This window comes from Phascolarctos cinereus, unplaced genomic scaffold (assembly GCF_003287225.1).
Source record: "Phascolarctos cinereus isolate Bilbo 61053 unplaced genomic scaffold, phaCin_HiC Scaffold_4;HRSCAF=312, whole genome shotgun sequence".
Lineage (NCBI taxonomy): Eukaryota > Metazoa > Chordata > Mammalia > Diprotodontia > Phascolarctidae > Phascolarctos > Phascolarctos cinereus.
The window spans coordinates 285,364,974-285,390,797 of NW_027555847.1; the positions used below are offsets into that span (position 1 = coordinate 285,364,974).

At 38.4% G+C, this 25,824-nt stretch overlaps 2 protein-coding genes across 2 annotated transcripts in view; both read left to right on the forward strand.

Moving 5' to 3' along the window:
• Nucleotides 1–5,173, forward strand: part of LOC144456898 (uncharacterized) — a 28,486-nt gene extending 23,313 nt beyond the window's left edge. Inside the window, exon 2 of the mRNA XM_078153103.1 lies at nt 1,467–5,173. Within this exon, the coding sequence (XP_078009229.1) occupies nt 1,467–1,483 (17 nt within the window). The 3' untranslated portion in view covers nt 1,484–5,173. The remainder of the gene's footprint in view (nt 1–1,466) is intronic.
• Nucleotides 5,174–6,180: 1,007 nt separating this feature from the next.
• Nucleotides 6,181–25,824, forward strand: part of ISOC1 (isochorismatase domain containing 1) — a 65,184-nt gene continuing 45,540 nt past the window's right edge. The window contains exon 1 of the mRNA XM_021009353.2: nt 6,181–6,632. Coding sequence (XP_020865012.1) covers nt 6,309–6,632 — 324 coding nt within the window. The 5' untranslated portion in view covers nt 6,181–6,308. The remainder of the gene's footprint in view (nt 6,633–25,824) is intronic.

Here is a 25,824-nt window from a genome sequence, read left to right on the forward strand (position 1 = left end):
TTTGAAATTAAATTTCTGTTTGATGCCTGACCTTTCTGTCTCTAGCCTGCTCTGTTCAGCTCTGGCCATCCACAGGTTAGAGGCTGATTCAGTCTGTTGGCAGCATCAAAGAATACTTGCAGGGAAGTAAGATGTAAGAAGACTAGAAAAGTGGGTGCCGGTAGGTTATGAAGGAAATGCTAGATGGGATTTTATATTTAATCCTGATAGGGAGCTACTGGAGTTTATTGGATGGGAGGAGGAGGTCAGCATGGTTTCATTTCTTCCAGCTTTGTTCAGCAGCATATATGTAGGAACAAAGGAAGCAGTTGGTAGGAATGATCTAGGGCTGAAACTTCACAGAACAAGAGAGGATAAGGGGGCAAGGGACTCAAGAGAAGAAAACAGTGTAGAAGTGAATAGGCAGGAGAGTGTAGACAATGTAGGGATGATGTCCTGGGGAAAAAAACTAAGGGGTTGAGTTGAAGGTCATAATGAAAATGAAGGAGAGGGTTGAAAGGCAGAGGGAGGGGTGGAGAATGACAATAGATTATGATCACATAAGGGAATTTCTGAGTTTATGGATGTGGCAGTAGTCATTTGTGGATGATGGCATAGTTAAAGGTATAGCTGAGGTGGAATACAGGAGTAAGTCACAGAAAATGAGTAAACTGAGGAACAGGGAAATTGGGGCAGGAGAGCAGAACCAGTGAAGTAAGTGTGAAATGGAAGATAGCTAGATGTGAAGTCATAGGACCTGTGTTTAAATCCTGCTTCCGCCACTCACCTGTGTGATCCTGGACAAATCATTGCTTTTCTGTGTCAATTTGCTGAACTGTAAAATTATAGAGTTTGACTAGATTTATCTCAATGATCCCTTTTAGTTCTACATCCGCAAAAACTATGACAAAAGGCGGAGGGGGGGAAGGTAGGGGTGGCACGAGGGAAGAAGACTCTTTTATATGAATAACTGTAGATCGACTTTATTGAATTGCTAGAGTCTAGGGAATACAGATATGTGAGCCATTGGGTGGAAGCTATTCCAGCAATACATGCCACAGCAAACACAATGGCAAAATGTGTAACCAAGGACATATTACCAAGATTTGGCCTGCCATATATTATTGACTATAACCAAGGGCCACACTTTACTGCAGAAATAACTAAACTGTCCAAGTGTTTTGGGATAACCCTGAGCCTATACACCCCCTATGACCTACAATCATAAAGGGGGAGAAGCAGCTAAATAGAGAAGTTAAGATCTTTTTGGGAAAGTAAACAATTAGTATGGCCTCAGCTACTTCCCCTCGTGTTGTTCCAACTTAGAAATTGCAGCAGGCAGGATTGTGGATTGTCACCCTTTGAAATTTTGTTTGGTAGTCTATCCAAGGATGCACCTTGGAGCCTGAGCCTGGCCACAGGGGGTGAAAGCATAGTAAGGAATGTGATCTTTCGTTCTAGTCCTCTTTCACAGTTCTGTTTTACAGGAAGGAGGAAGGCTTGATGCAGACTCTGCCTTTGGAAGAGATAGTGCGTCCATTTAAGCCAGAGGACTACAGGTGGATTTGCTGCTTCAGAAAGATTTCTAGTCTCCAGCCCTCCTGGAATGGGCCTTTCCAGGTTCTGCTGATTAGTTATACTGCCATCAAGGTTACTGAGTAGATGACCTGAATACATCACGCTCATGTGAAGCCTGCCATGATTGACCTCAGCTCAGAAGAGGAAGAAACTCCTGATCAGCCCCTGAACCCAGTTAAGAGGAAAAAGGAGCCCAACACCGAACCATGGTTTTTGGCTGCTTCTTTGTTTGACCTGATTTGTTCAGTCATTTTTTAGTCATGTCCAACTCTTTGTGACCACATTAGGGGTTTTCTTGACGAAGATACTGGAGTGGTTTGCTACTTCTTTCTCTTGCTCATTTTGCAGATAGGAAACTGAGGCAAACAGGGTGAAGTGACTTGCCCATGGTCACACAGCTAGTAAGTGTCTGAGGCCAGATTTGTATTCAGGAAGATTAGTCTTCCTTATTCCAGGCTCAGCACTCTATCCACTGTGCCACCTAGCTGCCCATTGGAGTGGTTGGCCATTTCCTTCTCCAGTGGATTAAGGCAAACAGAAGTTAAATGACTGCATAGAATCACAAATCTGTTAAGTGTCTGAGGCCAGATTTGAACTCAGGTTTTCCTGACTCCAAGCCCAGCACCCTATTCGCTAAGGCAACTACCTATCTCAAAAAAGTACCTGTTGTTGTTTAGTCATTCAGTTGTGTCTGACTCTTCATAACCCCACGGACCATAGCACGCCAATATTGTCCATGGGATTTTCTTGTCAAGGATACTGGAATGGTTTGTCATTGGATTAAGACAAACAGAGATTAAATTATTTGACCTGATGATTAGGACCTTACTATCTACTATGCATTTTCTGTTTGTGCTTTATGCCCTGCTTGGCATGGGGTTGGGAGAACAGGAGAGCCCAACACTTATGTGTATCTGATCCAATATACCAGCTATGCTTTTAACAGGATCAACTGCTGGAAATGTGTGCATATCCCTTTGTCCTTGGGGAAGGGATGCCCCTGTGGGTATAGGGACAGATATTCAGAACTAATGTGATTATTATTTTGCAATCAATAAGGCAAACATATAGTAACAAATTATACTGCCATGGGCTGGCAGAATGAATCTTTCCATTTAATCACTTTTAATCGGAAAAAGATCACTAACCTTTTGCAATCTCATCTCCAGCTTGAGCCGTGACATTGTCAGGTCTTCAGTTCTGTTGTTATGAACAAAACAGGACACGAGGTCAGGAAATGGGATGGCAAATGAGATGTGATTATACTCTATCCCTGAAATGAAATGTGACCATTCGGAATAGAAAAGGTCTGAGAATTTTTTTTTTTTTAAGACAGGAGGCCTGGCAGATGAGTGGATTTTTTTAGGATAGCTTCACAGGGATTTTATTTCCTGTGTAACAGAAAAGCTCATTACTGGATCCCCTCAAATTGTACTAGTAGGGTAGGTTGGAGTGGGTGCTTTTTGGCCTCCGGCCCACACTTACCTTGACTCCTAGCACACATTTGGAAATCAAGTGTGCAGCCATTCAAGTTTCTTTCACACTTCCCTCTTTAGTAAGTGATGCTGAATGTGCCTTTTCCCATCTTATTACCCATGTATGTCCCATGCAGATGCAGTCTGGTGCTCTTGAATATTTTGAACAGCATTTTGCAAGTATTTGTTAATGAAACCATAGGTTCAGTGGAGGACTTAAATACTGAGGTCCGTGCACTTAAAGCTAGGGCCTTCCAAAATAGACTGGCTCTAGATTTCCTCCTGGAAAAGAGGGAAGGACTATGCGTTCTCATAGGTCAGGAGTGTTGCACTTGGGTTCATGACAACTTTGATAATATTCATACCCATATGGACTGGGTTCAGAATGCCTGGAACAAGTTCCAGGAGAATTGGAAGGAACCCTGGTCACTATGGGAATGTTTAACCTCTTGGCTCCCAAATCTCTCATAGCTAAAATATCTGTTAGTGGATTTTCTCGTGTGTGTCCTCATAGGGACTGTGTTTTGTTTGTGTTTATAGGACCTCCCTTGGTGCAAAGGACTGATTCCAAAATTACTGACTCCCAAATTATAAGCAGCTGAGAGTAAGATGATGCAGGTAAGGATAGAGGACTGACAGAGGTCCTAATGTGGTGCTGCACCATAAGTATGGTTAGTACCAAAGAAATGATTGTGCAAAGTCTGCTACGTGTGCAGTCAGTCTGAGTGACCTCATTTTTACGCCTTATTTTGACTTTGGCACATGTGCAGCCAGCCTGCAGGAGATGGTCTGGAAATACCCTTGTGTATACACACTAATCCCATCTCACTATGATACTATAATGAGGGAGGAGTTGAAGTGGCACTAACCCCATCTCCTCATGATTATGAGTACCAATCAACATACTTTTGCTCTTATATATCCTTATATATTGCCCTTATATATCCTGTCTATAAAAAGTAGCAATTTGAAATGGGCAGCAGCACCCAACTACTTGCTGTCTTGGTGAGCTTAATAAAATACTTCTATCTTTCTTTTCCTCAGTTTGTCTCATTGATCAGGGACAGGCCTCAACCAATATTTCTTTTAACAACACACAAAAAAAAGACAAACAGATACCCACTAGCTGTGTGACCTAACAGTGTGTCACTTAACGTCTGCCTCAGTTTCCTCAACTGTAAAATGAACTAGAGAAGGAGATGGTAGACCACTCCAATATCTTTGTCAAGAAAACCCCAAATGGGTTTCACGAAGGGACAGAGAGGGCTGAACAACAAAAACAATAGGGCAACAAAGAGGCAGGAATATCAGATGAGTTCAGAGTATTATGCTACTTTCCCTCTTCCTATGTCTCTCCCTTACCCCCACACCCCATGTCATGAAAGACTGGACCAATAATCCAGCTAGAAGGGGGAGATACACTGAAAGCAAACATGGTAGTTTCAAGGCGCATGACTGGTTTTGGACTAGATAAGAACACTAGTTTGTTATGCAGTAACTAGGATATGTGAATTTATTTTTTGTAAGTACGTGCTCTCCACAGGTGTCTCACTATTACTGTATCATTTGTTCCCAGTCACCCCATAAAATGTATGTGCATTGTGAGAGCACGTGCCCCACATTTTTCAAGGGATTGGTTTTGTATCAGCAGTGCCTGTTATACCTCCTTAAAAAGTTTCACTTTTTAAAAAGTATTTACCTTCCAAGAGGCTGATTAACAGCTAGCTGATAGTCAGTCAATGGAGAGTACATTGAATCAGATTAATGAGCTAAAGTGCTAGAAATGTAGCACCTCAGTTCCCCTAGTCCCATGAAAGGAACAGTAAGCAGCATGCTATTCCAGTGGGAGGGGGGAAAGCAACCTGCAGGGAGTACCCATGCCAGCCATTTTCTCTTTGAACCTGGCTCTTTCATCTCCTTTTCCATGGCTATCCCAACAGCCAGCAATGGAACTACCTCCAACCCTCCCACTTTTAGCTGTTCAAGTCCTTTTAATGATTCTTCTCCCATTAGAATTAGTTCCTTGAGGGCAAGGGACTGTGTTGTTTTTCACTTGTGTTTGTGCTCCTAACACTTAGCACAGTGTCTGGTATATAGTTAAGTGTTTAATAAATTATCTATCATCCATCCATCATCATCATCACCATGTAGTGCTACATGTAGCATATGCTCTTGCCCAACTGAACAGTGCACTACAATAAAGTACTGGGACCTGGGCTCTGATTATGTAGAAAAAGTATCCTCTGTGTGAGTAAGAAAGTGAAAAGTGGTAATTTTGTGATACCTAGTAAGTCATGTTCATAACTGTTCTAAAATATATATGTTTGTCATAGTATTTTTAGGAACTTCCTTTCCTAGTATCCCCTCTTCTCCTCCCCCACTTTTATAGACAAAAGAACTGAGGGCCAAAATAGCATTGCAAGGATTTGAACTCGGGTTCTTTTTCAATCCAGTGTTCCTTCCACTGCATGCATGTTTTTTTTTGGGGGGGAGGCTAGGCAATGGGGTTAAGTGACTTGCCCAGGGTCACACAGCTAGTAAGTATCAAATGTCTGAGGCCGGATTGGAACTCAGGTCCTCCTGACTCCAAGGCTGGAGCTCTATCCACTGCATCACCTAGCTGGCCCCTCACTGCATGCATGTTGAAAGCATTCTGCTACAGTAGAGAACTCAATATTGCCATTTCCCAGTAGCCGCAACAAGGGCCACCCACACTCCCAGGTCCATCTCTCAAAAGCTACTGGGAACCTAGTTCTGCATTGGAAAAAGGGGAAATCTCTTACAAAGTAGGTCTGAGAAGGAAGAGAAGGAACATAGAGGTGGAGACATAGCTCAAGGCAAGAGCCATAGTCCCAAGCAGTCTTTCTGTGTCCTTTGAGTAAAAGAAAAGAACAGTGAAGATGAGCCCTACCGCACAGGTGGAAGTGGAGAAATACGTTATAAGCCTGGAAGAGGGGATTCAGCTCCAGTATTTGGGAGATTCTTCAGCAAGATGTGGGGCAGTCAGACACACACTGACATTCTTTCTTGGCCACTCACCCCAGACCCTGAGCAAGTGGGGTTGGGGGGAGGGAGGGTCAGAGAGAGAGGTGGAGGAGAGAAGCAGCAAAGGGACTCCTCCTCTTCTTTTCCTCTCTCTGGTTGCTGGGGACTGGGGCCCTCTCCTGGTGGCAAGAAACCGAGAGGAAAAGGAGGAGCTGTTCGTCGGTGTTGTTCCCTTAGACAGAGGAAGCGAGAGAGAGCGTGCTCAGCTGTGCACTGGAGCTGCCCAGGAACATGGCGTCGGCAACGGAACCTGCTTCCCTTGCACACTTGCACACCAGCAGCGGCGGCGGCGCCCCAGGGTCACTGCCTGCTGGGGGTGCGGTGCCAGTGCTTTTCTGCTTCTCGGTGTTTGCCCGGCCCTCCACTGTGCCTCACGGCGCGGGCCACGAACTGCTCATCCAGAAGTTCCTGAGCCTTTACGGCGACCAGATAGACATGCACCGCAAATTTGTGGTGCAGCTCTTTGCCGAGGAGTGGGGCCAGTATGTAGACCTGCCCAAAGGCTTTCTAGTGAGCGAACGCTGCAAAGTTCGCCTGGTTCCCTTGCAGATCCAGGTAAGACCCCGGGAGAAAGTGGGGTGGTGTTATGGAGAAGGGGGTAGGAAAGTACGCTGCTTTCCCTTTTCTCTTAAATATGCATACTCCTCAGGTGTCCTTGGTGCAACCATAGCTGATAACCCTTCCCCAAGGAACGTGTGCCAGGACTTTGGTGCTTTGTGTGCTTACAATTCTGCTACTTCTTTATTTCAGAATGCACGTGAGCGTGCGTGCACATGTTTGTTTTAATTGTAGTTGTCATTTCGCAGTGTTTCCAAGTAGACATATAAACGTTACCACCCATATAGGTAAGTGGTGGTACAGCCGTGGTTTCTAAAGGTGCTGTACAGTGTACAGATCTTTTTAAAATTTTCCTGTAAATCTTTAAACTTAATACTCCAAGTTCTTAATGTGGAAATTAACTGTTGCCCCTCTCTGGATTTGGTTATTCTATGCAGTTAAATTATGTTTTCCTCAAGTACTGTGAGATAGCTTTTTTTTTTAATTGGGAGGGAAGACTTTTGGAAAAGGGTTAAGTATAATTTGCTTCCTGGTATTGATTATCAGTCATAGCTTTATTTTGAAGCCCTGCTTATTGGCAGTGGAGATGGGGTAGGGTGGGGTGGAAGAAGGAGAGATAATTGGAATAACCTGCAGATCTTCTGATACCTAAGAACTATATAAATCTTAAACTTGGTTTATATTTTTCACTTTTACCTTCTTTTTGTATAATTAATAGAAACTAGCCATTCAGGTTGAAAATGAAATAAATGTGGAATTCAGATCTGGGGGCATTTAGAGCTCAGGTGTCACCCTCTGCCAATTACTCTAAAGCAGCAGTTCTTTAACTGAGTTATCCCTGGCCTTACTTACCTGCCATTACTTTCCTCCTGCCTTGTAATCACTTGAGCATCCTGACCAAAAAGTTCATATGTAGTTTGCTAAATCAAATAATGTTCCCTTGATATGAAAGATTCGGAGCTTATCAAGTTTCTTTCAGGGTCTTTCAGTTAGATATACTGAAAAGTCTCTTAGGTAACCTTGGAATGATGCCCTGAAATGCCTCATTTTTATGTCAAAACATTTTCATGGTTAACGCCTCAGCAACTCTCCTTGAGAGGCTATTTCTGAGAAAGTGAACGCTGGAGAAGATATCATTAATAAATGGTAATTCAAATACTGTTAAATAGTCCTAAAAACAAAAACAGAGTAGCAGTGGGAGTGGGGGGAGGTGGGGAGAGAATGAAGAGCACATTCATTTGTTTGTTTATTCATGTTATCAATTTCTTTACTTTTGAGAGTCATAAAAAATCGTTTTATTGTGAAAATGATCACCCAGTGTCATTTTATAAAGTACCAGTAGTCAAGAAATACATTTGAACTAAATATTTTGAAATATACCCAAGTAAGACATGAGTCCTTGATGTTCCCTTTAAATGTTAATTAAATCTCATTGAGAAGGTCTTTAATAGACTCAGTTGTGATTTTTGAATTATGTTCTACGTGTAGGAGACAATCACTGGATAATTATTTTTGCTTTAAAACAAAAATTCCTTTCACAGACATTTTTAAAAGTTATAATTTTTCTCTTGGGCTAACATCACTTGAACACTATTACAATGTACTTTTTTTCCCTACAGTTGTGTTCTTAGCAATTAAAAGTTGCTGAGGTACACAAAATTCCTTTCCTTTGCAATAACTAATCTTTTTTTTAGTACACTACTGGAGTAGTGCTAGAGAAAGATGCAAAGATAAATAAGGCACAGCTTCCTACTTCAATAAACTTACATTCTACTAGAAAAACTTTTGAGTTTATAGTTTTTTAAACTCTTTTTAAGTATTTTAATAGGTATTTAGCTAATCCTGATGGTTGGGTTTTTTTAACTGCACCCCATATTATTCATGATACTGTAATATCATCTCTTTAGACTTGCCCAGGAATATACCATTATATTCATGTTATCACTTTTGCTCAGCCATTTCCCAATTGTTTAAGAGGTAATCTAAGATACTATCCCAGATTCTAGGTTTTTTTTCTCTTTTCTTCCTTCCCTTTTAAAACAAAATTTTATTCATGTCTTTTGTTGTTGTTTCTTTTAACATTGAATTTTCCCCAGTTTCTTTTCCCACTCCCACCCCTGGAAAGCCCATTCCATATCACAAATACTGTTTTAAAGAAAAAGAAAAAAAAAGAAAAAAATCAGCAAAACTGAACAATGCACAAAAATGTCTGAAAATATTTTCAATGTACCACAACCAATGGACCTCTTACCTCTGCAAAGGGATGGGGGAGAGGAGGATATCTTGCATCTTTTCTGTAGAACCCTGCTTGTTCTTTGTAATTTTGTAACATTTTCTTTTGATTATTTTGTGGTTGTTCTTTTCACTTACTTTTTTGAATTGTATATTTTATATATTTCTTTTTTCACTCTGTTTACTTCACTTTTCATCATTTCATGTAAATCTTTACATGCTTCACTGTATTCATAAATATTTATCATTCCTTACAGCACAGAAATATTTTATTTCATAGAAAAGTGAGGTGAGCAAATTTAAAGACATTTCCATTCCAAATGGATTACTTGTCCCCAGCCTGCAGTAGAGCCTTGTGAGCTTTTATTGGCCTGATCAGCCACAATTGGACAGACTGTACCTTGACCTGGACATAGTGATGTCATTTTGGTCCTCTTTGAGCACAAAGGACAACCACCTTTCTATTTCAATCATGCACCACGTTTTGTGTAATCATTACCCACTTACTGGATATCTGTTTTGTTTCCAGTTCTTTGCTATCACAAAAAAAAAGCTTTTATAAATATTTTGATGTATTTGGTGACACTTTTCTGGGTCAAAAGTTATTAGCATTGCTTTCTAGATGCTTGTACTGATTTACAGCTACACCAACCAGTATTTTTTTCTTTGACGAGCTTTGGATTTTGACCATGATATTCCTAGGGCTTTTCCTTTTGGAACTTCTTTCAGGAGACAATTGATAGATTCTTTCTATCTGTACTTCATCTTTAGGTTCTGATAGGTATGAGCAATTTTCATTTTTCATTTTTTGAAATACAGAGCACAGGCTTTGTTTTTTTATCATAGTTTTCTTAGAGTATTTCTTACTCTTTTATGGAGTCATTAATTTTTGTTTGATTTATGCTAGTTTCCAGAAAGTCTACTTCTAGGATAAGGTTTACCACTTTATCTTAATAAACTATTAATTTTCCTTTCAATTCTTTTTTCTAGATCTTTTATTTTTAAAATCTCTTCCTTCCTTTCTTCTAGGTATTCATGCAGGCCTTTTGGAAAGTCTATTTTTTCCTTAGAATCTCTGCTTGAAGTTGTTACAGAGAGTTATTCTTTCCTTTTTTTGGGATCCTTGGATTTGCAATATTTTTTTTATACTAATGGTATTTTCTCAGATTTATTCACCTTCCCAGCCTCCTGAATTGGTGCTTTGGGTGTGCTTTTGGGAAGGGTGGTCAGTCTTGCTTGGTCTTGCCTGGGATCGCTAGGGTTCCTGTGTTCATCCCTCTCTACCTCCATCCAGAACTGAGGATCACAGTACTGGATCTTCTGTCTCTCTGTGACATCTCAGGATGTATGTCAGGACTTTAGAATCACTTGCCCGGGCTGGTCTCCTCTGATATATTGACACTGCATTGGTTGCTTGCCCTACTTGCTCCTCTCTGGTACTTCCAAAGACCCCACGTGGGGCTTACTGACCACCTTTGGGCTTTTTTTGGGTAGTCTGGTTCTTGCTTCCTTCAGATACATAGCTTTGCAGGCTGTGTGTCTCTAGGCAACCTCTGGGCCTACTTTGAGATTTTCGTGTAATTTCACTGACTTTGCTAGCAACTCCCTTTCCTTTTTTGCCTTCAGGCTTCTAGATAATTTCTTGTGTAGTTCTGGGGTGACTGAAGTCCGTAATTTTTAAAAAATAAATAATTAATTTTTAGTTTTCAACATTCACTTTCATAAGATTTTGAGTTTTAAAATTTCTCCCCTTCCCTCTCTTCTTCGCTCCCCAAGACGGTGTGCAATTTCATATCGGCTCTACTTAGACATTCATATTAAGCATATTTTCCCATTAGTTATGATATAAAGAAGAATTAGAACTAATTGGAGGAACCACAAGAATGAAGCAACAAAACAAAACAACGAAAGAAAAGGAGAGCAAATAGTATGCTTCCATCTGCATTCAGACTCCATAGTTCGATCTCTGGATGTGGATATCATTTTCCATCAGGAGTCTTTTGGAGCTGTCTTACCTTGCATTGCTGAGAAGGGCTAAGTCTGTCAAAGTCAGTCATTGGACAATGTGGCTGTTACTGTGTACAGTGTTCTCCTGGTTCTGCTCACTTCACTCAGCATCAGTTCATATAAGTCTTTCCAGGTTTTTCTGAAGTCCACCTGCTCATCCTTTCTTGTAGCACAATAGTATTTCATTACATTTGTATACCACAACTTGTTCAGCCATTCCCCAATTGATGGGCATCCCCTCAGTTTCCAATTCTTTGCCACCACAAAAATAGCTGCTATAAATATTTTTGTACATGTGGATCCTTTTCATATTTTTATGATGTCTTTGGGATACAGCCCTAGAAGTGGTTTTGCTGGGTTAAAGGGTAGAAGTCAGTAATTTCTGATTGAATTTCTTGACCTTTTTAGGTCTGTTGCAAACTAAAGGGCTGTCTATGAGTAAATATGTGGCAACTGGGCATTCTGCTTTTTTTGTTCTAGCTGCCGTATTAGTCAGAAGTCTCTAGTTTAGCATCTGAGAAGCTTTGTACTGGAGGCTTTGCAGTAGAACATTATCCAGGAACAACACAACAAAACTAGGAATTAGAAAGCCTGTATTCTAATCTCTGCTGTGTTGACTTGTGTGACCTTGGTTAAGGCAATTGGACTTTAGTTTCCTCAAATATAAAATGAAGGTTATTGAATTGCATGCATTTGAACATCTCTTCCAGTTCTAATATTCTATGACTTTCCCAGAGTGGAAATATTTATGTTACAATGACCATGTTTTCCTTCCCTGTTTTCTCTAGAAATAGAATCGTAATTTTATTCTAGGAGGAACTTTGGATACTTATTTTAACAGACTGGGAAAATGAGGTTAAGAGGGGTGAAGTGACTTGATCAAGGTCCTATGTACTTAGTGGTAAAGTTCAGATTAGAAAATAATTCTTCTAATGCTTAGTCTAATACTATTTGCTTTATATCATGCTAGATAGCCTTTAGTCTTTACTTGTGGCAAACCACACAATTCTGATTGTCTCTCTTTTCTTAACCTAAATATTCAGTGACTCACAAGTATCCCATTTTATCCCAGTGTTTAACTTGAAGTAATAGAGTGCTGGCTTTAGAGCAATGCCTACAACAAGGGGAATCCCTTTTCTTATTTTCGCAAATAGCATATGTAATACTGGAATTAATTGTTCTTTGAATGTTGATAGAACTCATTTGCAAATCCATCTGGTCCTGATTCTTCCCACTTCCCACCACCTTTTGACATGTCTTTAGCATTTGATATTGTAGATAGCCTTTTCTGAATACTCTCTTTTCTCTAGGTTTTTGTGACATTAATCTCATCTAATTCCCTTTCTATCTCACCAGCTCATCTTTCTGTTTCCTTTACTGTTTCTTCATACATGTCACATCTTCTAACTATGGATGTCTCCCAAGGCTTTGTCCTGGTCCCCCTTCTCTTCTCCTTCTATACTATTGCATTAGGTTATCTCAGCTCCCATAGATTAAAATCTCTGTACAGATAATACTTAGATCTACATATCCAGCCCTGATCTTTTCACTGAGCTACATTCACACCTCCAGCTGCCTCCTATGGTGTCTTAAACTAGTTGTCATGTAGCCGTCTTAAATTCAATTTTTCCAAAATAGAACCTATTATTTTCCCCCACAAACCCTTCTGAGCTTCCCTGACACTCTTTAGGGTGCCACCATCTTCCCAATCACTCAGGCCCATGACCTGGATGTCATCCCGGACTTCTTCCTCTCACACTATGATAAGAGCAAAATCTACTTTTTTTTTTTTGATGAGGCAGTTGGGGTTAAGTGACTTGCCCAGAGTCACACAGCTAGTCAGTGTTATATTTCTGAAGCCAGACTTGAACTCAGGTCTTCCTGACTCCAAGGCCGGCGCTCTATCCACTGTGCCACCTAGCTGCCCCACTGATTTTCCCTTCTTCCTCTTTCCCCTCTTAACATGGAATGGACTAGTTTTTCCTTAAGAGGCGACAAAGCTACTGCTCCTGTATCCTTTTTTGAATACTTTTTCCATATTAGAGCTAAGTAAATATTTTTTAACTGTTCAATGACCTATGAATTCTTCATTTCATCCTAACATTGAACCTGACCTAAAAAATGCTGACGTGTCTGGCCACGTTGTTTCTTGTTATCGTTTTCAGTCCTGATGTTTCTACCTTCAAAACATCGCATATTCTCCTCACTCACATAGCAACTGTGTAGTTCAGGCCCTCATTAGCTCTCTCTTGGATTATTGCAATAGCTGCCTGTTTCATCTATTTGCTTCAAATATCTTTTTTAAAAAATCTTAAATATTTTTTCCAATTACATGTACAAAATTTTAATGTTCTTTTAAAAAAATTTTTGCTTCCCAAATTCTCTCCCTCTCTCCCTCCCCTCCTCCCACATTGAGAAGGCAAGCAATTTGATATAGGTTATACGTGTGTAGTCATGCAAAATGCTTTCATATTAGTCATGTTGTGAAAGAAAAAAACCCAAGAAAAATAAAGTTTAAAAAAAAGTATGCTTTGATTCCATCACTTCTTTCTCTGCAGGTGGATAGCATTTTTTTTTTATCATGAGCCCTTTGGAATTATCTTAGATTATTGTATTGCTAAGAATAGCTAAGTCATTCACAGTTGATCATTATACAATATCACTGTTACTGTATGCAATGTTCTTTTGGTTCTGTTCACTTCACTTTGTATCAATTCATGTTAAGTCTTACAGATTTCTCTGAAAGATCCTATTCATCATTTCTTATAGCATAGTAGTATTCCATCAAAATCAAATACCAAAACTAGTTCAGCATTCCCCAATTGATGGGCATCCCCTTGATTTCCAGTTCTTTGCCACCACAAAAAGAGCTGCTATAAATATTTTTGTACGAAGAGGTCCTTTTTCCTTTTTTTGATCTCTTTGGGGTACAGACTTAGTAATGATATTGCAGTGTCAAAGGGCATGCACAGTTTTATAGCCCTTTGGGCATAGTTCTAAATTGTTCTCCAGAATGGTTGGATCAGTTCACAACTCTACCAAGAGTGCATTAGTGTACAAATTTTCCCACATCCCCTTCAGCGTTTGTGATCTTCCTTTTCTGTCATATTAGTCAGTTTGAGGTGGTACCTCAGAGTTGTTTTAATTTTCATTTTCTCTAATCAGTAGTGATTTAGAGCATTTTAAATAGAGCTATATAGATAGCTCTGATTTTCTTCATCTGAAAATGAAAACTGCCTGTTCATATCCTTTGACCATTTATCATTTGGGGAATGATTTGTATTGTTATAAATTTGACTCAGTTTACTATATATTTGAGAAATAAGGCCTTTATCAGAGAAACTTGCTGTAAAAAATTTCCCCTAATTTTCTGCTTTCCTTCTAATCTTGGCTACATGGGTTTCATTTGTGTGAAACCTTTTTAATTCAACATAATCATAATTATCCATTTTATATCTTGTAATGCTTTTTATCTCTTATTTGGTCATAAATTCTTCTTTTCCACAGATCTGACAGGTAAACTATTCCATGGTCCCCTAATTTGCTCTGTCTAAACCAGGTACTTATTTTGACCTTATCTCAGTATATGGTGTAAGATGGTGGTCTATAACTAGTTTCTGCCAAATTGCTTTCCAGTTTTCCCAGCAGTTTTTGTCAAATAGTGAGTTTGTATCCCAAAAACTTGGATCTTTGGGTTTTTCAAACATTAGATTACTCTAGTCATTTACTTCTATTTACTACACTGTGTTGTGTACCTAATCTATTCCACTGATCAACCTCTATTTCTTGGGCAGTACTAGTTCGTTTTGATGATTACTGTTTTGTAGTACAATTTGAGATCTGGTATGGCTAAGCCACCTTCCTTCATGGTTTTTTCCCTTGATTCCCTTGATATTCTTGACCTTTTGTTCTTCCAGATGAATTTTATTATTTTTTTCTAGCTGTGGTAGTTTGATTGGTATGGCTCTGATTACTTATGTAAATTAATTTAGGTACATTATTATTTTTATTATATTAGCTTGGCTTACCCATGAGCAATTAACATTTTTCCAGTTGTTTAAATCTGACTTTATTTAGGTGAAAAGTGTTTTATAATTGTGCCCATATAGTTCCTGGGTTTGTCTTGGCACAGTAGGCTCCAAAGTATTTTATATTATCTATAGTTATTTTAAATGGAATTTCTCTATCTGTCTCTTCCTCCTGGACTTTGCTCTGTTGTGAATGAAATTTAGCAGAAACATAAACTGAGGCAATTTTTTAAGCAATATATCATTTATTAACAGGGGCATGCCACCTGATAATAAAGGGTGGGTCAAATGGCCCTGCCTCTGGCCAAAAGACCTGGAATTGAGGGTGCAATACATTTTTATAAGCATGGTACAAAGAACAGAACAAAAATTATGTAACTGGCTAACATTACAGAGGTGAGAGATTATGATTTCTCATCAGAGAAAGCAGGCATAGCCCCCACGTGGGAATTACAACCAACTCTGTCTCTAAAAAATGCTTTCATGGATTTTGTGGGTTCTAACTTAATCTTGAAGTTACTGTTAAGGTCAGACTTACTGGCAGCTGAGGAATTAGATAAGATGACCTTAACTGTTGAAGATGGGACAAGGTCAGGTACAAGGTCATCCTAACTTCTCAGAGACACCTCACAAACCTTTTAGGAAATGCTAAGATAATGTTTTATGAGAATATTGAGAACATGTTTTTTTTTTTAACTGGCAGTCATTGTGGGAAATCTTAAATTTTGATGTCTAACTTCAGAAAGGCTGAACTTTAGCATGCATAAGTGTCTTCTTTTCTCAGATACAGCGAGGAGGCCCAGGCTTTTTATGTAGAAAATAGAATATGGTTACAGGATAAAATCAAATATGAAATATAGGATCAAGAATTAATTTCTCATTTGGTAATATGTAGAAATACTGATGATTTATATAGGCTTATTTTATATACTGCAATTTTGCTGAAGTTGTTAATTATTTCAACTAGTTTTTTTTTTAACTGATTCTCTAGGGTTCTCTAAGTATACCATCATTTTGTCTGCAGAGAGTGATTGTTTTGTTTCTCCATTCCCTATTCTAATTCCTTCAATTTCTTTTTCTTCTCTTATTGTGGTAGCTAGCATTTCTAGTACACTACTGAATAATAATGGTGGTAATGGACATCCTTGCTTCTCCCCTGATCTTACTGGGAAGGCTTCTAGTTTATCCCCATTGCAGATAATACTTGCTGTTAGTTTTAGATAAATACTACTTATAATTTTAAGGAAAGCTCCATTTATTTCTATACTTTCTAGAGTTTTTAATAGCAATGAGTATTGTATTTTGTCAAAAACTTTTCTGCATTTACTGATATAATCATATAATTTTTTTGGCTTTGTTATTAATATGGTGGATTATGCTGACATTTTTCCTAATATTGAACCAGTCCTGCATTCCTGGTATAAATTCCACCTGGTCATAGTATATGATCCTTGTGATATATTGCTGTAATCTAACATTTTATTTAAAATTTTCACATCAATATTCATTAAGGAAATTGGTCTTTAGTTTTCTTTCTCTGTTTTTGCTCTTCCTAGGTTAGGTATCAGCACCATATTTGTGTCAGAAAAGGAATTTAATAGGATTCTTTCTTGGCCTATTTTCCCAAATAGTTTATATAGTATTGCAATTAATTGTTCTTTAAATATTTGATAGGATTCACTTGTAAATCCATCTGGTCCTGGGTTTTTTTTCTTAGGGAGCTCATTGATGGCTTAGCATTCAATTTCTTTTTTTTTTTGTTTTTTTGTTTTTTTCGGGCAGTTGGGGTTAAGTGACTTGCCCAGGTTCACACAGCTAATAAGTGTCAAGTGTTTGGTCTGAGGCCAGATTTGAACTCAGATCCTCCTGACTTCAGGGTCAGTGTTCTATCCACTGCACCACCTAGCTGCCCCCAATTTCTTTTTCTAAGATAAGGTTATTTAGGCATTCTATTTCCTTTTCTGTTAATCTGGGCAATTTATATTTTTAAAAAATATTCATCTATTTCACTTAGATTGTTAGATGTATTGGCATGTTATTGGACAAAATAGCTCCTTATAATTACTTTAGTTTCCTCTTCATTGGTGGTGAATTCACCCTTTCCATTTTTGATACTGGTAATTTGGTTTTCTTCTTAATTTTATTTTCATCAAATTAATTAATGGTTTATCTGTTTTATTGTTTTTTCCCCATAAAATCAGATTCTGGTTTTATTTCAATGATTTTCTCATTCTTATTTTTATTAATTTCTCCTTTGATTTACAGGATTTCTAATTTGGCTTTTAATTTAGAATTTTTAATTTGTTCTTTTTCTAGTTTTGTTTTTGTTTTGTTTTTGTTTTTAGTAGCATGCCCAATTCATTGATCTGCTCTTTCTCTATTTTATTGATGTAAGCATTTAGGAATATAAATTTTACCCTATGTGCTACTTTGGGTGCATCCCATAAATTTTGGTTGTCATCTCATTTTTGTCATTCTCTTTAATGAAATTATTGATTATTTCTGTGATTTGTTTTTGACGAACTCTTCCTTTAGGATTAGATTGTTTAGTTTCCAATTTATTTTAATCTATGCTTTTACAGCCCTTTATTGAATGTAGTTTTTGTTGCATTATGATCTGAAAAGTATGCATTTAATATTTCTGCTTTTTTGCATTTGGTTGTGAGGTTTTTATTCCCTAACACATGGCCATTTTTTGTGTAGGTGCCATGTACCCCCGAGGAAAAAAAAAGTATATTCCTTTCTATTTCCATTAAGTTTTTTTAAGAGGTCTGTCATATCTAACTTTCCTAAAGTTCTATTCATCTCCTTAACTTCTTTCCTGTTTCTTTTCTCGTTAGATTTATTTAGTTCTGAGAGTAGAAAGTTGATGTCCCCTATTTATATTGTTTTACCGTCTGTTTCCTCTTGTAACTCATTTAACTTTTCCTTTACTAATTTGGTTCCTATACCATTTGATGCATATATATTTAGTATTAATGTTACTTCATTGTCTGTGGCACCTTTTAGCAAAATGTCATTTCCATGCTTATATCTCTTTTAATTAGACCTATTTTTGCTTTAGCTTTATCTGAGATCATGACTGCTACCCCTGCTTTTTTTTTGTACTTCAGCTGAAGCATAATATATTCTGCTCCATCTCTTTACCTTTATTCTCTGTGTTTCTCTCTGCATCTTGTATATTTTATGTAAACAACATATTGTTGGGGGCAGCTAGGTGGTGCAGTGGATAGAGCACAGGCCATGGAGTCAAGAGGACATGAGTTCAAATCCAGTCTCAACACTTGACACATACCAGCTGTGTGGCCTTGGGCAAGTCACTTAACCCTGATTGCCTCACCCCCCCAAAAAAAGAAAACCCCAAAACATATTGTAGTATTCTGGTTTTTAATTCACTGCTATCTGCTTCCATTTTATGGATAAGTTTGTCCCATGCACATTCACAGTTATGATTACTAATTGTGTATTTCTCTCCATCCTGCTTTTCCTCCTATTATCCTTCTCTCTCTCTCCCTCTCTCTCTGTTTCTCTCTGTCTCTCTCCTCCTCCTCCCTCCCTCCCCCCACCTTCATCCTATCATTCCTCAAAAGTGTTTTGTTTCTGACCGCTACCTCCCCCAAATATACTCTCCCTTCTATGAGCCTCCCCCCTGCTTATATCCCCCTGCCCTCCTACTTCCTTATAGGGTAAGATAGCCTTCTGTACCCAACAGAATATGTATGTTATTTGAGCCAGTTCAGATAAGAGTTCAAGCATTGCCTGTTATTCCTCCATTTTCCCCTCCACTGTAAAACCTCTCATGCCTCCTTTATGTGAGATAATTTACTCTGTTTTACCTTTCCTTTTTCTTTTTTCCCAGTTCACCCCTTTCTCTAACCCCTTAATTTTTTTTTTTTAGGCAGTTGGGGTTAAGTGACTTGCCCAGGGTTACAGAGCTAGTAAGTATCAAGTGTTTGGTCTGAGGCCGGATTTGAACTCAGGTCCTCCTGGCGTCAGGGCTGGTGTTCTATCCACTGCACCACCTAGCTGCCCCTAATTTTCTTTTTTAATATCATCCCATGATAGTCAATTCACACCTAGGTTTTCTGTCTATGTACACTCCTTCTAACTGCCCTAATAATGATAAAGTTCTTAAGAGTTAGAAATATTGTTTTCCCATATTGGAATATAAATGGCTTAACCTTATTGATTCCTTATGATTTCTCTTTCCTGTTTACCTTTTTATACTTCTCTTGAGTCATATTTGAAAATCAGATTTTCTGTTCAGCTCTGATCTTTTTATCAGGAACGCTTGAAAGTCCTCTATTTCATTAAATATCAGTTTTGGTTTTTTTTCCCCCTTGAACGATTATACTCAGTGTTGCTGGGTTGTAATTTGATTCTTGGTTGAAATCCTAACTCTTTGCCCTCTGGAATATCATATTCCAAACTCTCAGAACCTTTAATATCGAAGCTGCTAAATCTTGTGTTTTGCTGACTGTGGCTCATTAGTGTTTGATTTTTTTTTTTTTGGATTGCAATATTTTCTTCTTGACTAGGAAGCTCTGGAACTTAGCCATAATATTCTTGGGAGTTTTCATTTTGAGATCTCTTTCAGGAGGTGATCAGTGGATTCTCTCAATTTCTATTTTACCCTCTCTCAATTTCTATTTTACCCTCTATCAGAGCAGCTTTCCTTGATAATTTCTTGCAATATGATGTCTAGGCTCTTTTTTTTTTTTGTGGTTTTCAAGTAGTGTAATAATAAGTCACCCCTAGGGCCTCCCTTCCCGGTGGCTTGCCAGGGCATAATTTGCTGGGCTAGATGGCATTGCAATGTTATCCCAGTAAGACGGGCCTTTCCTGCTGACCTTCTAAGTTGCCTTGGGCTGGAAAATTGTTTCACCTTGTCCATTTGTTGCTTCTGCCACTCCAGAATTTGTTTTGAGGCATTATTTTGTCATTGTTTGGAGGGAAATTTGGGAAAGCTCAGGTTGAGTCCCTGCCTTTATTCTGCCATCTTGACTCCACCCTGCTTCAAATCTTTTGACACTCAGTTTCATCCTTCTATAAAATGCAGAGGCCATTCCCCCCCCCCCCCGTCTTCCTGCTTGGTGAGTTCCATGGATGTCTGTTAACTCCAGGATAAAATATACAATAATCTCTTTGGCTTTTAAAGTACTTTGTAACATGTTCCTTTTCTGTCTCTCCGGCCTTACACATTACTCCCCTCCCTGAATTATACTGGCTTACTTTCAGTTCTTCATTTCCTGATACTTCATTTCCTGATGCTGTACCTTTAATATTGCTGTCCCCCTACTCCTGGAATTCTCTGCTCTTTCACCTTTGCCTCTTGGTTTCCTTGCTTTCCTTACAGACCTAGTTCACATCCTTCCCTACTCTAGAAGACCTTTCCCAGCCCCCTCACCCTCTAGCTGCTAATGAATGTCTCTTTCTAATTTAATTAGAATAATATCTTCTTTATAATTACCTTTGCCTTCTCTGTATTTATCTTCTATGTATCTAGAGTACCTTCTATCATTTAAATGCTGTCAGGGCTCTTACTGGACAAATCCCCCTGGCATAGGCAGTACTAAGGGAAAGAAAAACAAAAAAATATATAACTTCCTAAAGAATCACCATAAAGAAAAAGAAGAGAGAGAAAAATGTTGAGGAAGACAAAAACTAGCAATCCTAATCTATTCCTATTACAAGGGCTAAGTCTTAGATTTCAATATTCTGGTCCATGTGGTGAGTGATAACAAATCTTTGCAGTTCACAGTGGGTCTTATAAAGCATAATGGTGATGATGAACCAGAAGAGCACCACGAATATCAGAGACACAGCACAAATGATGAACTTATATTATATTTAGTCACGTATTCTTCTCCTGTTATAAGATGGTGACAATGAATAGGAGTAGTACCAGGAACATTAAGGCCACAGGATGGATAGTAATACTTCTGTTATAGTTAACAATTTTTTATATAAAAAATTTTTTGGGGTGGGGTGGGGCGTTGAGCCAAGATGGCAGAGAGAAGCCAGGAAGTTGCCTGAGCTCTTCTCAGTTTCCCTCATAAACAATGTTAAATTAAGCCTCTAAAAGAATCCTGGAGTGACAGAATCCATAAAAAGACAGAGTGAAACAATTTATAACTTAGAAGGACTTCAGGAAAGGTCTGTTTCATTTGGGTAAAAGGAGAATGGAGCCCACCGCAGGCGGTGTCTGGGTATGCCAGTGGGAGGCTCTTAGCCACAGCACAGATCAGCACCCGAAGCCCCATGGTCCTGGATCAGCAGGCCAGTGGTAAAGCAGGTGAGCCGCGAGGCAGAAGGCAAACTGCCATCCCCAGAACCCTGGCACAACAAGCATGACTAAGCCGAGCCACCCCAGTACAGTGGGCAAGCTGCCAGCACCTACCAGGCCCCTGGCTCTCAGCACAGGAAGCTTGGGACAATGAGCCGTGACTAAAGAAAGTTACTATGGGGACAGGGAAGATCCAAACACAAGCGCAGAAGAGTATCAAAATGCCTTCATGTGAAGCCTCAGAAGTGAATATGAATTGGCCTCAAACCCAAAAAGTCCTCTTGGAAGAGATCAAAAAGGATTTTAAAAGTCAAATAAGAGAAGTAGAAGAAAAATTGGGAAAAGAGTGTTATGCAAGAGAATTATGAAAAAAGAGTCAATAGCTTGGAAAAAAAAGCACAAAAATTGACTGAATTAAACAACTCCTTAGAAAATAGAATTGGCCAAATGGAAAAGGAGGTACAAAAGGTAACTGAAGAAAATAATTCCTTGAAAAGTAGATTTGGGCAAGTAGAAGCTAATGACTCCATGAGACATCAAGAATCAGTCAAACAAAATTTAAAAAATGAAAAAATAGAAGAAAATGTAAAAAGCCATTATATATAAAAAAAAGACCCTGGACAGCATCTTTCAAGAAATCATCAAGAAAAACTGCCCTGGTATCCTAGAACCAGAGGGTAAAATAGTCATTGAAAGAATCTACTACCACCTTCTGAAAGAGATCCCAAAATGAAAACTCCAAGGAATATTGTAGCCAAATTCCAGAATTATCAGGTCAAGGAGAAAATACTGCAAGTCAGCCAGAAAGAAATAATTCAAATATCAAGGAGCTACAATCAGGATTACATGGTATACTTACAAAGAGGGTGTAGGTATGCTTTGACTTTGAAGTGATGATTAAAAAAAAATCATTAAGGGATGATAAAAAGAATTTTACTGGAAGAAGAGGAAAGGAGGAGGGATAGCTAGGTGGTGCAATGGATAAAGCTCCAGCCCTGGATTCAGGAAGACCTGAGTTGAAATCTGGCCTCAGACACTTGACACTTACTAGCTGTGTGACCTTGGGCAAGTCACTTCACCCCATTGCCTAGCCAAAAAAAAAAAGAGGAAAGGTGGAGGCAGAATGGGTTTAATTATATTGTATGAAGAGACATGAAAGACCTATTGCAGTAGAGGGGAAGAAGGGAGGGGGTAAGTATCATTTGAACCTTACTCTCATTAGGTTTGGCTCAAAGAGGAAATAATATACACATTCGGTTGGGTAAAGAAATATCTTACCCTATGGGGAAGTAGGAGGGGAAGAAGAAAAGAAAAGAAGGGGGTAATAGAAGTGAGGGCAGATTCAGGGAAGCGGGGGTCAGAACAAAACACTGGTGAGGAGCAACAGAGTGAAAGGAGAGAGAGAGAAAAAAGTATAAACGGGAAAAATAGGATGGAGGGAAATACACAGGAATCATAATTGTGAATGTGAATGGGATGAATTTTACCACAAAATGGAAGCAGATAACAAGAGTGGATGAAAAACCAGAATCCTACAATATGTCATTTACAAAAAACGGAGAGACATTCACAGAGTAAAGGTAAAAGTCTGGAGCGAATATATTATGCTTCAGCTGAAGTAAAAAAAGCAGGGATAGCAATCCTGATCTCAGAACAAAAGCAAAAATAGATCTAATTAAAAGAGACAGGGAAGGAAACTGCAGCTTGCTAAAAGGTAACATAAGCCAATGAAGTAATATCAATATTAAACATATGTATCAAGTAGTATAGCATTCATATTCTTAGAGGAGAAGTTAAGTGAGTTACAGGAAGAAATGGACAGCAAAACTATACTGGGAGGGACCTCAGCTTCCCCCTCTCAGACGGGGAAATAAACAAGAAGTTAAGGAGGTAAATAGAATTTTAGAAAAGTTAGATATGATAAACCTCTGGAGAAAATTTAATGGGGATAGAAAGGAATATACCTTTTTCTTAGCAGTATATGGCACCTACACAAAAATTGATGCTGTATTAGGGCATAAAAACCTCACATTCACATGCAGAAAGATAGAAATATTAAATGCATCCTTTTCAGATCATGATGCAATGAAAAATACATGTAATAAAGGGCCATGGAAAGATAGATTAAAAATTAATTGGAAACTAAATAATCTAATTCTAAAGAATGAGTGGGTCAAACAATAAATCATAGACTCAATCAGGAACTTCATCCAAGAGAATGACAATAATAAGACACCATATCAAAATTTAGGAGATGTATCCAAAGCAGTACTTAGGGGAAATTTTATGTCTCTAAATGCTTACATGAAAAAGAAAAAGGAGATCAACCAATTGGACATGCAATTTTAAAAGCTAGAAAAAAGAACAAATGAAAAATCCCCAATTAAACATCAAATTAGAAATTCTGAAAACCAAAGGAGAGATGAATAAAATTGAAAGTAAGAAAACTGTTGAATTAATAAAACTAAGAACTGATTTGATTAAAAAAAAAACAAAGTAGATAAACCTTTGTTTAATTTGATTAAAAAAAAGCAAGAGGGGAGGATTCTGGGAAGATGGTGGAGTAGGTCAAAAAATTCCAAGCTCCAAAGATTTTCTCCCACAAAAGAGAAGAAATAGCATCTCAGGGTGAATATTGAGCCATAAAAATAAGAGTAGGGGCACAACAAGGATCCTCCTGAGACAATTGGAGAAGATCTGAAGAAAAGTCCCAGGAGAAGGTTTGGTCCATGTGAAGAGTAAACACCTCTAGGCTGGGTCCTAGGTTTGCTTAAACAACACGCAGAAAGACCTGGGGTTAGTTGGGTTGGGAGGCTGCCTTGGCCCCAGCCACAGCAACTTTTACTCCCTGGACAGTGAGGGGTGTTGGGCGTCTGAGCTGGGGAAGATCAAAGGAACCTCTGTTGACAAAGAACACCAGATCCAGCTGTGCTGTGGGGACACAGCCAGGGGTGAGAAGGCACCAGTATATGCCTGGTGAGTGCAGAAGCAGTGGGGTGGGGACACTACTGGCTGTGGGCACTTACAGGAAACTGGGGGTCTTGGCTCCAGTTCCGCCAGAGGGGAGAACTGAAGGAGGATCTAATGCCAGAGGCACCATCCCCCATACCCTAGGACTAGAAGTGATTATGAAAACTAAGTTATTACAAATTTTAAAAAAAATACACAGGCAAAGGAGAAAGAATCCAACCATAGAGAATTATGATGGGAATAGAGAAGACCAGGGTTCATAGGATACTGAAGCAAAGAAACCCTCTTCTACCCCAAAAAGTAACATCAAATGGTTACCTGCTCAAAAGTAGTTCATAGAAGAACTTTAAAAAGACTTTAAAAATCAAATGAGAGAGATTGAGGAAAAAACTAAAGACAAAAAACAAAACAAAAAACAAGAAAAACAAGATTTTGAAAAGAAAGTCAGCCAATTAGAAAAGGAGATTCAGAATCTTAAGAAAATGGCTCTTTGAAAATCAGAATTGGGCAAGAGGAAGCCAGAGAAGTTATGTGAGATCTAGAAATAATAAAACAAAATATAAAGAATGAAAAAATAGAAGAGAATGTGAAACATCTCATAAGAAAACTGACTGATCCAGAGAACAGATAAAGAAGAGAAAACATAAGAGTAATCAGACTACCTGAGAGCTATGATCAAAAAAAGAATCTTGATACAGTAATACGAGAAATAATTAAAGAAAATTATCCTGAAGCATTAGAACAAGAAGGGAAAGCAAAAATAGAAAAAATCCATTGATCACCACCTGAAAGAGATCCCATGAGGAAAACCCTTAGGAATATTGTGGTCAAATTCTGAAACCCCCAGATCAAAGATAAAATATTACAAGCAACAAGAAAAAAACAATTTAAATATAGCAGTGTCACAATTAGAATCACGGAAGACCTAGCAGTGGTGATACTAAAAGACTGCAGGTCTTGAAACATTATGTATCTAAGAGCAAAAGAACTGGGGTTTGAGCCAAAAATACTATACTCAGCAAAACTAAGCATAATCCTGAATGAAAAAAAAATGGCTATTTTAATGAACTGTCAGACTTTCAGGACTTTGTTAAAAAAAAATACCTGAACTTAATAGAAGAATTGACATGTAAGAGCCAAGAGAAATATAAAGTACCTATCAAAGACTAATTCCAGGGGATTCAATAAGGACAGACTGTTTACCTTTTATGTATGTAAAATGTGAAATGTATGTCTAAGATTGTTATTAGTAATTGGATAGTTCATAAGAAAGATTGGGGTAGACCTGAGTATGATATTACTTTAAAAAAATAAAGTCATTTAGGAACAGCTAAAAAGAGTAATTATTTTTATACAAATGAGTTGGGAGAGGAAGAACCTACACATAAGAATTAGAAGGGGAAGGAGGATTGTTAGTTCTGGAAACGTACTTTCATCTGGAATGGGTTCAAGAAGGAGCTATATATATATATATATATATATATATATATATGTGTGTGTGTGTGTGTGTGTGTGTGTGTGTGTGTGTGTGTGTGTGTATAAGAGTATAAAAGTCCTCTAAATTCAGAAAGAAATAAAAGGCTAAGGGAAGGGGGAGATGATAAGGGAGGGATCTCTATAGGGGAGGGTGAAGGACTAGGTTAAAGGTTGGAGTATAGAAGGGTGT